At 43.2% G+C, this 12,857-nt stretch overlaps 1 protein-coding gene across 3 annotated transcripts in view; it reads left to right on the forward strand.

Annotated features, from left to right (window-relative positions):
- Positions 1–7,967: 7,967 nt before the first annotated feature.
- GTF2E2 (general transcription factor IIE subunit 2) overlaps positions 7,968–12,857 on the forward strand; it is a 44,271-nt gene continuing 39,381 nt past the window's right edge. The window contains exons 1-2 of one of the 3 annotated variants that reach the window (XM_089488818.1): positions 7,968–8,180; positions 12,311–12,474. In XM_089488818.1, the coding sequence (XP_089344944.1) occupies positions 12,315–12,474 (160 nt within the window). In that variant the 5' untranslated portion in view covers positions 7,968–8,180; positions 12,311–12,314. Of the gene's footprint in view, positions 8,181–8,265; positions 8,370–9,312; positions 9,326–12,310; positions 12,475–12,857 lie in introns of those variants that run through there. The other 2 variants (XM_089488819.1, XM_089488820.1) reach the window with 2 other exon arrangements.

Consider the following 12,857-nt stretch of genomic DNA (forward strand, 5'->3'; position numbering starts at 1 on the left):
TTGTTTTGGAACCCATTTGTTTATCTTCCTAACAGTCCATGGTATCCCTAGTACTTTTATGCAGCATCACATTTCCAATGAGTTTATTTTCTTTCTATTGGCTTTCTTTACTGTCCAGCTGTGACATACGTACATGATGATACAGAATACAATGGCTTGGACAGTCCTCACTTTAGTGTTCAGATTTATATCTTTACATTTTAAGATCCTGTCCAGTTCTTTCATAGCTGTCCTTCCCAATCCTAGTCATCTTTCAGTTTCCTGACTACAGCATGCATTCAGTTCAGTGTTTGATTCAAAGTATGGGAACTTCTTGACTAGTTCAGTTTTCTCATTATCTAGAATAAATTCTTGTAGATCTTCCATGGTCATTATTTTTGTCTTCTTAACGTTCAGCATCAAGCCTATCTTCTCCAGATCGTTGTTGGTTTCTGCTAGTAGTATTGTGTTGTCTGCATAGCTTAGGTTAATGTTCCTTCCTCCAATCTTCAGCCCTCCTTCCTCTGAGTCCAAGCCTACTGTGTGCATGATATTTTCTGCCTATTGGTTGAGTAAATAAGGTGATAGTATACAGCCCTGCCTGACCCCTTTGCTAACTGGGAACCATTCTGTTTCTCCATACTCAGTTCTGAAGGCAGCCTTTTGACCCGAGTATAGGTTATATTGCATACAATCAGATGTAGTGATACTCCCATTTCCTTAAGAGCATTCTGTAACTTTTCATGATCTTTACCAAAGGCTTTACCGTAGTCAATAAAGCACATCTTTATGATGTGGCCAAAATATGACAGCCTCAGTTTTGTCATCTTGGCTTCCAGGGGGATTTTTGGTCTGATATGTTTGATTTTCTTGTTTGCCTTTTTGTCTGTCCAGAGTATCCTCAGCACTCTTCTCCAGCACCACATCTCAAATGAGTTCTTTTTCTATCCATTTACCTGACTGTCCAGCTCTCACATCTGTACCTGATTATGGGAAATACAATGTCTTGGAAGATTCTGACTTTAGTGCTCAGATGTATGCCTTTACTCCTTAGGATCTTCTCTAGTTCTTTCATAGCTGCCCTTCCCATTCCTGATCTTATTACATGGCTGCAATCACCATTGTGATCAATGTTTGATTCAAGGGACTGGAACTCTTTATTTTAATTTCTTACTGTCTAGGTTGAATGTATATATTCCTGCCATGGTCATTATTTTTCCCTTTTATGTTCAGTTGTGGCATTCCCTGGGAGACCCAGGGGATGCGCCCCCTCCCAGGATAGCAATGTTTACCAAGATTGAAATGTGATAACCCTACTGGCAGACCATAGGATTATGACTCGCCTTCTGGTTGACAATGCTTTATCCATAATTGGATAAGCCCATGTTGATTCGGCTGAGACAGTGTACACATCCTGCTCCCTTTGCTAATTGGAATTCTCCTGAATACACATTGGTCCCTGATTCCGCAAATTGCCTTCTGATGTACTATGAGATAATGTGAACCTAATGTAACCCTGATGTGAATAAAAGGGGCTGGCCAAGACCTGGCCAGCTAAGAAGTTTTGCACCCCCATTCCTGTCTCTGCATCTCATTGCCGCGACAGCTGGTGACCCCGACGTGATACAGAGAAGGTGGCTATGGCCCAGCTCACTCGACTGGAATAGTCTGCGCGCACATCCTCAAAGGATCCCGTGAGTATGGGAGGAACGTTGACCGCCGAGCAAAGGTCTCACGCTAGGGAGTTATAGTTAAGCGGTTGTCAGGGGATAAACAAATCACCCGGAAGGACATTAAAAATTTAGTCGCAGAGATCTCATGCCAGTGTCCCTGGTACCCAGAGAGGGGAATACTCTGCAGAGGAATGGGAGAAGATAGGCAATCATCTTAAGGCTGAGCCTCGTGCTGCGGCACCCCATTTGATTGCCTGGCAGGTGGCAAACTCGGCCGTGGGACGGCTAAGCCAATCCATGGCCCCCAAATCCTGCCCACAGCCCCCCGCTCCTCTAGCCACATTAGCTCCTCCAGGAGATCCACCTGGTTACCCCGTTCCAGTGGTTGCTCCTCCCTTGTCGCCTGTAAGGCCCCGGCTGGGAGCGGTAGAGTCAGGAATAGCTGAAGCAAAGAAAAATCCTAAAGTCAGAACACTAGAAGTGGTCTGGCTTTAAACTCTACCTGAGTTGAAAGGTGGAGGGAATGCCAATAAACCCCTAAAGGTCTTGGCCAATTTGATTTGGAGCAAGTGGTTTTAACCCAGACTCTTCATTGGACAAACCTTTTAAGGTATCCACCAACTTCGGCTAAAAACTGGGTCGAAACCCTAAGCCAATCACGTCTAAGAGGCTTTACAGCTTCACGACAGACTTGGAGGACATTCTTCCAAGGAAAGGAACAGTAAGTTTTCTCAGCTTTTCTGCCCTTCATCCTCCCACTGGAGGATAAGACTCAGATAAGCTCCCAAAATTGCTAGGGCTTTCCCCAATAAAATGAAGAAAGAGATTAAAGAATTGATAACCCAAGTCAACCTCCTCAAGGAGGAAAATTCCGTTTTGGCAGCCAAGGTTCAAAAATGGGAAGCAACGTCAAATCAAGAACAAACCCATTTCTCCATCGCAGAAGCATGTATAATGGCAGATTTGCTAGGTCCCTTAAGTCAGGAAACGAGCATAAAATGGATGATTCGGGCTGCAAATAGTTATCCATATGCTGCAGGATTTCATCTGACACAGTTGGCTAGGCTGTGCATGTCCTCTGTGGACAGAGACAACCTGGAAGCAGCAGTGATGTGTCGAAACCTTTTGTCCCAAGATATGTACTCCTGGATGGGACAAATCTTGAGCCTATTGTGGTCAGGACAACTGGCCGAGGATTTATACTATGCACAAGAGCAAAAAACAAATGAGGGTCCAGAAACATACATGGCTAGGAAAATGTTGCTTGCAAGAATAGCTCTCCCCTCCAAAGCTATGAATAAAGAGTTCATGGGTGAAATATATTGAGGACTTCATCCCAAGAGCAAGGAGTCTCTGGGATGCCAAATCAAAGAGTCAGAGCGATTTGCGGGTTGGGAAACCTTTTCCCAGCACCTAAGGCAGCTCTCTTCAAAATTTCATCTGATGATAGCACAGAGACAAGAAAAGTCCCTAGCCCTAAAGAAGAAAGCTAGGGAAAATTCCCTTAAAAAAGGCTTTTTAGATCCATCTAAAAGCCCTACTCAGCCTTCCCTCATTCCCCAAAGAGAGATGAAAACACCCGAAGGCCTGCCTCACCATAGCAAGCAGAAATTGCCAGAGACCCCCCAAGGGACTCCATTCCAAGAGCCCCTATATTACTAGTTGCTCTGTAAATCTCAGGAAAGCAAGCCCCTCTTGCCCAAATGGAAAGAAAAATGTCTCACTTTCTTTTGGAGACACCTCTGCTACTGTTCGGACTGCAGTCTACAAACAGAGAGATCAGAACCATACCCCAAATAAGCACTTTGAGGCCAAGAGGGTCAAAACCCCAGAAAACAGGGCATGGACTCAACCACAAAACCCCAAGCTTTGGAAACCTTTCCAGCCAGACATGCCAGAGAAAGGGAACCGCAGAGGTCATATTTCCCATTCCCGTGGTTCAGATTGGAGTGGCACTGGGAGATGTGTTTTTTGGAAGAGGCAAAAGCCCAGCTCCCTGGGAAAAACAGGGAAAATGGATGACACCGTCTTAGCTTCAACCCAGCTCCTTGACCAAGAGGTGAGGCACACTGTTTCAGCCTCAGCTCCCAGAACAAAGACCTCAGAAGGTAGTTCTCGGAAAGGAATCGTAGAAACTGCTCTTTGAGAAACACAAAACCCTGCAGGCATTTTAAGCATTGCAGAAAACTTTTGTAAGTGTTGGGATCTTAAAAGACAGGAAGTTTTCCTTCCCCTCAGTAAGTCCAGTTTATTCAGTAGTCTGTGTTTTTTGTATTTCTGCATTTTCCCTTTGTGCCCATGAGGCAAGTGGATAAGATCATTCAGTAGGGGATTCCAAATTGAGTAAGGACCCCCCCTCTTCTGTTCCTGCTTTACAAATTGAGATTGAGAAATGTCCCACTATTTTCTGTTGCTGGCACTCTACATGTGCTCAGGCAGAGTGACACTGTCTCAACTTTTTGTCTCTACATTCTGTTTTCAGAGGATCCTGTATGCCTTTAGTTTGTTCTCTCCTATCTAATTGTGGAAATTGTAAAGGGACAGGAGTTTCTAGGTTTTTTTCCCCCCACTCAAATCTGTGTTAATTTTGCGTTTTTGGTTGTGATAAAGCATAATTGAAATTCTCTTTGGACGCACAAATCTTACAGACAATGAGAACATACCATTTTATCTATAAGCCGCCTTGATCACATTGTGGAAAGGCGGGGTAGAAATAAAGATTATTATTATTATTATTATTATTATTATTATTATTATGGAATAAAATCAGTACTTAGAGTGTGCTTGGAAAACTATGTCTCATTCTTCTAGTAGTCAGCTTGGCTTGTGCTCTGTCTCCTTTATGTGTTTGATTTGCCCAGGCTTGGCTGAAGAATTGCAACAGCCAGAGGCCAGCATGGTTGTTATAGATCCTATCAATTGTTGTTTGTATTTGTTAATTTGCTTGTTTGTTTGGCTGTTTGTGATTTGCAAATCTGAAGACAGCTCCCTTCCTTTAGTCCAAAGGTCTTTGCTGCATTGGTTTTTCGATAGGGATTAATTCCTGCTCTCGAGTGTCTTTTCCTTGCTGTTAAGCATCACTTTGGTAAGCATAGTCTATCTGTAAAAACTGTCTTGGCTAAAGTGGAAAAAAGTTTTGTCTAAGTTGCTTTATATTCTCATGGCTAAAGGACTACATATCCCATCTACCTAAATTGTGGTACATGTTTAGAAACAGATTCTAGTCCTCTTGCACCTAGAAATTGTTCATTTGTCTGTCTGTTAATGTGTTTGGATTTGTGCTACACTTTTGCAACACATAAGCCTGAATTTCTTGTACTCTTCCTCCATTTGTGTTGTTTTGCTTCCTTCTTTTATACATTGTTTCCTAGAAAGAGAGCTTCTCTTACCAGCACAGTCTATCTGTCTCTCTTACTCTTCATCTGGGTTAGCTATAGTGGGATTACTGGGAGGGGGAGAACCCCTCCTTCTCCTCTGCCTCGTCCTTTTTGTTTTTGAGTTTAATCCTGTACTCCATAGGTCTGCTTGCGGAAAAGGATTTGCTAAAATAGATTTCCTCATTTTTGCTAAAATTGGTATCCTACCTTCTCTACTAAAGTCTGCTATTGCCATTCTTCTATGTTCTTTCCTATGGATAGCCCTCTCTGTTTAAAGTTCAAAAAGGGGGGAGAGATTCTTTTTCTCTCTCCTACGTCTTCTATAAACAAAAAAGGGGGAATGCACACCCCCCCCCCCCAATCAACACAAAAAGGTTGTGAACTGGGTCATATCTGTTGTATTTGACTTGCCTGGAATAATTTAATTGCACTGTCTGATTATTTATTTCCAACACAGAAACATTTTTCTTCATTTTCCCTGCTGCTGTGGCCCTTGGTGTGATATTGACAGTTTCCAGAGACAGCGGAAAGGACCAGCAACCCCCGTCATTTGGGGAAGAGGTTGTGCAGCAGTGTCAACCCCAATAGGCACAGTGTGGACATCAGCCAAGTATCTTAAAGCCGCAGAACCTAATATTTCAATCCAATCAACCATTTCACATGATGTTAAACGATGAACAACATGAACTTAGAGATGCCACTCTGGACAATGGAACAGCCATAGACTATTTACTTTTGCTATGTGAAGAAATCAAAAATATGTGCTGTATTAACCCATAATTCTATGTTAACTGTTGTACTTGGTTTATTATGTTTGACCAGTGGAGCCCCTTTAGCCCAGTGGTATCAAAGGGGAGATCAAAATGTTTGCGAAAAGAGGTTTCATTTATATATATCCATGTTTTGTTGCCACCAGGATAGTCTTTTAATTGTAACTGTCAAGCTTATAATTCTATACCTGCCAATGTGTCTGATGGCACACAGTGAGTAGGCTTGTTCCTGTTCTCCAACACCCTTCTATCTTGGATGTTTCCAGGGTTCAAAGAGCAGTAACACTCACCTCTGACTACAATATACCTCCATAGCCCAACTGAATACTTTTGCTGTGTGAAGACGTCAAGATATGTGTTATTTCAAATTGTCAGATAACTCTTGTTCCATTAATTTGATTGAAGAACTACATGATTTACCTGACTCGGGTCCACCAGAACATTGGACATTCTGGATTATGAAGCTGATTGATTTACTATTTGCCAGACCTTCATTGGCTGAAAAGACTTCTTGTATATGGCATTATCATTTTTGTGTTATGATCCTATTTTGCCATCTCATCCAATGTGTTCCTGCTTTGTGTTCTAGGCTTTCGCAAAGGACAATGACAACCACGGAAAAGCAGCTGGTCGCAGGATATGTACAACAGCTCATAAAAAACAAAAAAGAGGGAGATGTGGCATTCCCTGGGAGACCCAGGGGATGCGCCCCCTCCCAGGATAGCAATGTTTACCAAGATTGAGGTGTGATAACCCTACTGGCAGACCATAGGATTATGACTCGCCTTCTGGTTGACAATGCTTTATCCATAATTGGATAAGCTCATGTTGATTCGGCTGAGACAGTGTACACATCCTGCCCCCTTTGCTAATTGGAATTCTCCTGAATACACATTGGTCCCTGATTCCGCAAATTGCCTTCTGATGTACTATGAGATAATGTGAACCTAATGTAACCCTGATGTGAATAAAAGGGGCTGGCCAAGACCTGGCCAGCTAAGAAGTTTTGCACCCCCATTCCTGTCTCTGTGTCTCATTGCCGCGACATTCAGTATTAAGCCTCCCTTTGTACTTTCATCTTTGACCTACCTTAGTGATTGTTCCAAGTCCTGTAATGCTTTCTGCTAGTACAATGGTGCCCTCCCTATATCTTAGATGGTTGATGTTCCTTCCTCCTGTCTTCACTCCTGAGTCTGAACCTCTTCTTCTTATGTTTTATGACTACAAATTGAACAAATAGGGTGAAACAATGCAGCCTTGCCTGACCCTTTTGCCAACTGGGAACCTTTCTGTTTCTCCATATTACATATTCATATGTAACATCTTAATTGATTATTAATGGTTACATCATTAGTTGATTATTAAAGGCTTTGCTGGAGTCTATAAAACATGTGCTGATTTTCACAATATATATGTGTGTGTGTGTGACTGAATATATTATATATGGTCATATATGTATATATATAATATGACCATATATAATACATTGTTGTAGAAAACCAGAATTGCATTTTATAAAGAGCAGGGAGACTTGGAGATTGGGAAGGAAACATGTTTATTTCCGCTGCAGCTGCCCCCAGAAGGAAATACATCCAAATTTCTAGGGCCCAGATTCCCAAAAGAACCAGCCCTTTGTAGTTCCTTGAACAAAGAAAACTACAAAGCACATATTTCATGGGCTACATATAAAATAAACATACATGCAGCCCCTGTATGTTCATTGGATGTTCAAATACTGGTTACCCATCAATCAAAGTGTTATCTATATGTTAGGTTTCACTGCTCCCAGAGTGATAATACCCGGCTTTCAGCATATGCTTGGCACCCTGCTTCCTCTTTTTCAGCCAAATCACAGGCCAAACTTTTGTAGTTTAAGGGCAGCCCACGTGAGATTCGTGCCTATAAACCCTTCAGAACAAGAACAACACCTGGCATCCATTTTGAGAAGACCCTTTTCCAGGTACTCCATATCCCAGCCAATCAGCTTCTGTTGGCAAGAGGCTTTAACCAATCAGCTCCTTCCTGATTGGTTAAAGCTGCTCGCCATCAGGGAACAGAAGAGAAGCGCTCCAACTCCTCCTGATCCGTTATCTGTTGCCATAGTAACCAGAACTGTACTTCCGGGTATATAAATATATGTGTATTTGTCTCTGAGGAGGAGGAGGAGGACGCGACCCATGATGACGTAAAATCTCGTCGACGAGCGACGGGGAGGAAAGGAGGGAGTGATGGGAAATGTGGCGGAAGCCCTCCGGTAGGCGCCTGAGCCAATAGGGAAGCAGGACAGGAGCCTCAGGGCTCCTCTTGTGTTTCAAACCAACACCCCCCCCCCCAATATACAGACGCTCCCACTCTTCAGCGGGCTTCTGCGCGTGCGCGAGGTGAGTGATCCTGAGGCAGGCGCGCGCGGGGAGGGGGGGGAGGAAGGGAGGGGAGACCGTTGGCGTTCGAACTCGGACGCGCCGCCGTCTAGGGAGGGAAGCCCCCTTTAGCACTAGGAGCCCCACTGAGGCGGAAGTTGAGTCGAGAGACTTCCGGCCATGGCCGCCTTGGAGGAACGCTTTCGTATTGTAAACACCTGATGATCACCTCAGTCGTTTTTTGGAGGCAGGGAGATAGGAAGGAGCTCAGTCCTTTCAGTGTTGGACTCTGGCTCTGGAGACCAGGGTTCGAGTCCCAGCTCAGCCATAGCAACCCCTTAGGTGACTTTGGGCACTAGGTCACACTCTCTCAGCCTCCTCCTCCTCCTCCTCCTCAGGGGAAGGAAGGCAAGGGCAGGACAAATCTTGCCCTGTAAGTTGGAGATGACTCGAAGGAACACAACAACAAGGAGAAGGAAGGATTCGAGATAGGATTCAAAGATAGAGACTTCAGTCTGCTTCCCTTCTCCTTTTGTTTCGTGTCTTTTAGACTGAGGGCAGGGAACCGGCTGACTAAAAAATTGTATCTACAGCGCTGTGTAAATTTATAGCGCTTTATAAATAAAGGTTAATAATAATAATAATAATAATAATAATAATAATAATAATATAGCCAGGTTAGTCTGTACAGAGATCTGTTAGGATGTGGAGAGATCTTGTAGCACCTTTGACACTCACTGAAAGTAAGAAGCTGGTAGCATGAGCTTTCATTGGTGCTGCACTTAGGGCAGAAAAGTGAAATGCACAGATATAGGATGGGGGACACTTGGCTGAATGAGGCTATGTGTGAAAGGGATCTGGGAGTCCAAGTAGACCACAAGTTGAACATGTGGCAGCTAAAAAGGCCAATGCGATTTTAGGCTGCATCAATAGAAGTATAGTGTCTAGATCAAGAGGAGTAATAGTGCCACTGTATTCTGCTCTGGTCAGGCCCCACCTAGAATATTGTGTCCAGTTCTGGGCACCACAATTCAAAAAGGACATTGAGAAACTGGAGCGTGTCCAAAGGAGGGCGACAAAAATGGTGAAGGGTCTGGAAACCATGCCCTATGAGGAACGACTTAGGGAGCTGGGGATGTTTAGCCTGGAGAAAAGAAGGTTAAGAGGTGATATGATAGCCCTGTTTAAATATTTGAAAGGATGTCATATTGAGGAGGGAGCAAGCTTGTTTTCTGCTGCTCCAGAGAACAGGACCCGGAACAATGGATACAAACTACAGGAAAAGAGATTCCACCTGAACATTAGGAGGAACTTCCTGACAGTAAGGGCTGTTCGACAGTGGAATGCACTTCCTTGGAAGGTGATAGAGTCTCCTTCCTTGGAGGTCTTTAAACAGAGGCTGGATGGCCATCTGTCAGGGATGCTTTGATTGAGAGTTCCTGCATGGCAGAAGAGGGTTGGACTGGATGGCCCTTGGGATCTCTTCCAACTCTATGATTCTCTCAGATGGATATTATTATATTACTCAAAGATATAGCCAATTTAGTCTGTAGGATCAGAGATGAGAGAGATCTTGTAGCACCTTTGAGACTGACTGAGAGAAAGAAGTTGGCAGCAGGAGCTTTCACAGACTTCAGTCTACTTCCTTAGATGCATATTATTATTATTATTATTATTATTATTCAAAGATATAGCCATGTTAGTCTGTAGAATCAGTCTGTAGAGAGAGATCTTGTAGTACCTCTGAGACTGAAAAAAAGAAGTTGGCAGCATGAGGCAGAGGAGAATTCAGTCTACTTCCTCAGATGCATTTGGTGGAGTGGAAGCCACCCTCTCTCTCTCTCTACACACACACACACACACACACACACACAGATACATACATGTATATACCCAGCTTCCACTCCACAAAATGCATCTGAGGAAGTAGACTGAAGTCTACAAAAGCTCATGCTGCCAATTTCTTTCTTTCAATCAGTCTCAAAGGTGCTGCAAGATCTCTCTAAGCAAAATACAAATTGTTATTATTATGGACAGTGACTCTGGAGATCAGGGTGAGAGCTGGCGTGACTTTTTGGTTTGAGGTTGGACCATGATTCTGGAGACTTGGGTTCATATTCCCGCTCCGCCAAGGAACCGACTGGGTGATCTCGACCATGTCATACTCTCTCAGACTCAGAGAAAGGGAATGGCAAACCTCCTCTGAACAAATTTGGCCCCAAAAAATCCCACAGTAGGGGATGCCTTAGGGTTGCTGTAAATTGGAAATGACTTGTAAGTGCACCACAACAACAAACAAATGGCTAGACATGGCAGCTGGCTTTTTGTCCCCGTCACAGTCAGAAGCCGTCTTTAAGGTGCTCTGGCAGTGTGCAGCATCAATACTGTGCCGCCAGAGTGCTTGGGCACTGGGTGCCATGTGTGGGCAGCTGCGTGGCATGAAGCTGGTTTCTCAGCGTCATGGGGGCATGCAGCATGTGTACACCATGTGTCGAAGCCAGCTTTTTATGCCAGTCTGTTCCGGCCCTTTGTCTACAAAAGTTTATGCTACAACATTTTTTGCTCAGTCTCAAAGGTGCTACAAGGTACGTCGGCATACTTTCATAGGAAGTTGACCAAGTGTACGAAGGCTCATGCTACAACTTCCTTCGCTCAGTTTTAAAGGTACTACAGGATCCCTTTGCGTACTGCCATAGGTCAGAAGGATACATATGTACCCCAAGGGCTTGGTGTCTGAAGAGAACCCTGGGGAGTGTAGTTCTCCAGTGTCAGCTGGGGATTGGAAAGGTATTCTCACTTCTTTATCGGGCAAAATATGTTAAAAAATCATATAGGGAAAAAAGTGATGATGCTAAGGATTACATTTTATATCAGATGTTTGAACTAGAAAATGCTCAAACCACTATACCATGCTGGCTCTCTGGATTATAAATACCATGAAACTATAGTTTAGCATAGCACTTGTGAATTCACTTACTGGGTTGTAGCTGCAAGGAGGAGAATGATAAATTTTGCTTTTGTTTTCAAATAATAGTGATTACTTGTTAAGTCTAACCTAAGCACTATGAATTGTTTCATGCTGGTTTCAGGAAAACATGGCACATTATTAAGGTTGGCTTGAAACTGGCTTGCTTCCCCTAAAACAATTTCTCTTGAGTCAAATGTAGTGGTCAGTTGAAAATAGAAGCATCGGCTTCTGATCCTCTCGTATGGATGCTGAAAGACAATGGAGTAGAGAGTACACAAGCCTAGGCTCTTTTCTGTAGCATTAAACTATGATTTAGTTTAGTCTTTCCCAATCTGAAACTCTCCAGTTGTATTGGACTACAACTTCCATCACACCAATTAGACTATCTCTCCTGATGTATGAGTATGATAAGTAAATTTGTTAGTTCACTTTTGGAGTGCCTGTAGAAACAGCTAGGCAGCATTGCTATATGTTTACCTGTTGTTGTTGTTTGCCTTCAAGTCATTTCTGACGCATGGTGAACCTAAGATCATGGCTTTTTCTTGGCAAGATTTGTTCAGAGAGGGTTTACCATTGCCTTCCCCTGAGGCTGAGAGAGTAGGACTTACCCAAGGTCACCCCATGGGTTTCATGGCTGAGTGGAGAATCAAACCCTGGTCTCCAGAGTTGTAGACCAACACTCAAACCGCTACGCCACACTGACTCTTATGTTTATCTCCACACGCAGCTTTACATCTTACAAACCCCTTCACAGTTGACTTAATGAGAAATATTCTAGAATCATTCTTCAGGTGAAGCTTTGAGGCATTTACCCTTTTGTAAACTGCTATAATTTACAATTATATGCAACACACATTTTAAACATTATATAATGTAGCTTGTAAAGTGTATTTTGTGTATTGCACTTACAAGGAATTTTCACTGACTTTACCCAAGCTGCATATGGATCTATTTGTGTCCCATCCCTATCTGACAAAGGAAGAAAATACTAAAAACTTGCTGATCTATGCAATTCCAGTTGAAGAATGGTAGGAGTCCCAAGGGGAAGTACATTCAATATCTTTCTTACAAATTAGTCCAGTGTAGATCAGAAATTGACTAAATTATTTTTTCCTGATCTTCAGCATGTTCAGTTAAGCATCATTTGGCCTATTAATGCACTTATGTCACTTTTAAAAAACAGAATTATGGATCCAAACTTGCTACGTGAGCGAGAACTTTTCAAGAAACGAGCACTCTGTACTCCTGCTGTAGAAAAACGCCCAGCACCCTCTTCTGATTCCTCATCTAAGAAGAAGAAAGCAAAGGTAGAACAGGGAGGATCATCAAGCGCAAAGCAAAATGCAGGTTTGTAGTAGACAGAGCTCTGATTTGGGCTTTAAGCAAATGGGTTTCCATTTCCCCCTTAATGTTAAGATTTTCCAGAATACAGCCTTTATGGCGAACCTATGGCACGCGTGCCAGAGGTGGCACTCAGAGCCCTCTCTGTGGGCACACATGCTGTCACTCTAGCACAGAGTTTGTCAGAGTTTCTTACTAGAAAGCCAGAGGGACGTGGCACTTTGCAATAAATAAGTGGGGTCTGGGTTGCAGTTTGGGAACTCGGTCTGTAAAAGGTTAACCATCACTGCTTTAGGTACTTATAAGTAGCTTCATATGGGTCTTTTATCGTACTCATTGTGGAGTAAATAACATTTGGAGGGAGAGGTGCAGTAATTTTGATTACTAAA

The sequence above is a fragment of the Sceloporus occidentalis genome, unplaced genomic scaffold (genome assembly GCF_023333645.1).
Source record: "Sceloporus occidentalis isolate IW3139 unplaced genomic scaffold, rSceOcc1.0.p SCAF_1, whole genome shotgun sequence".
Classification (NCBI taxonomy): domain Eukaryota; kingdom Metazoa; phylum Chordata; class Lepidosauria; order Squamata; family Phrynosomatidae; genus Sceloporus; species Sceloporus occidentalis.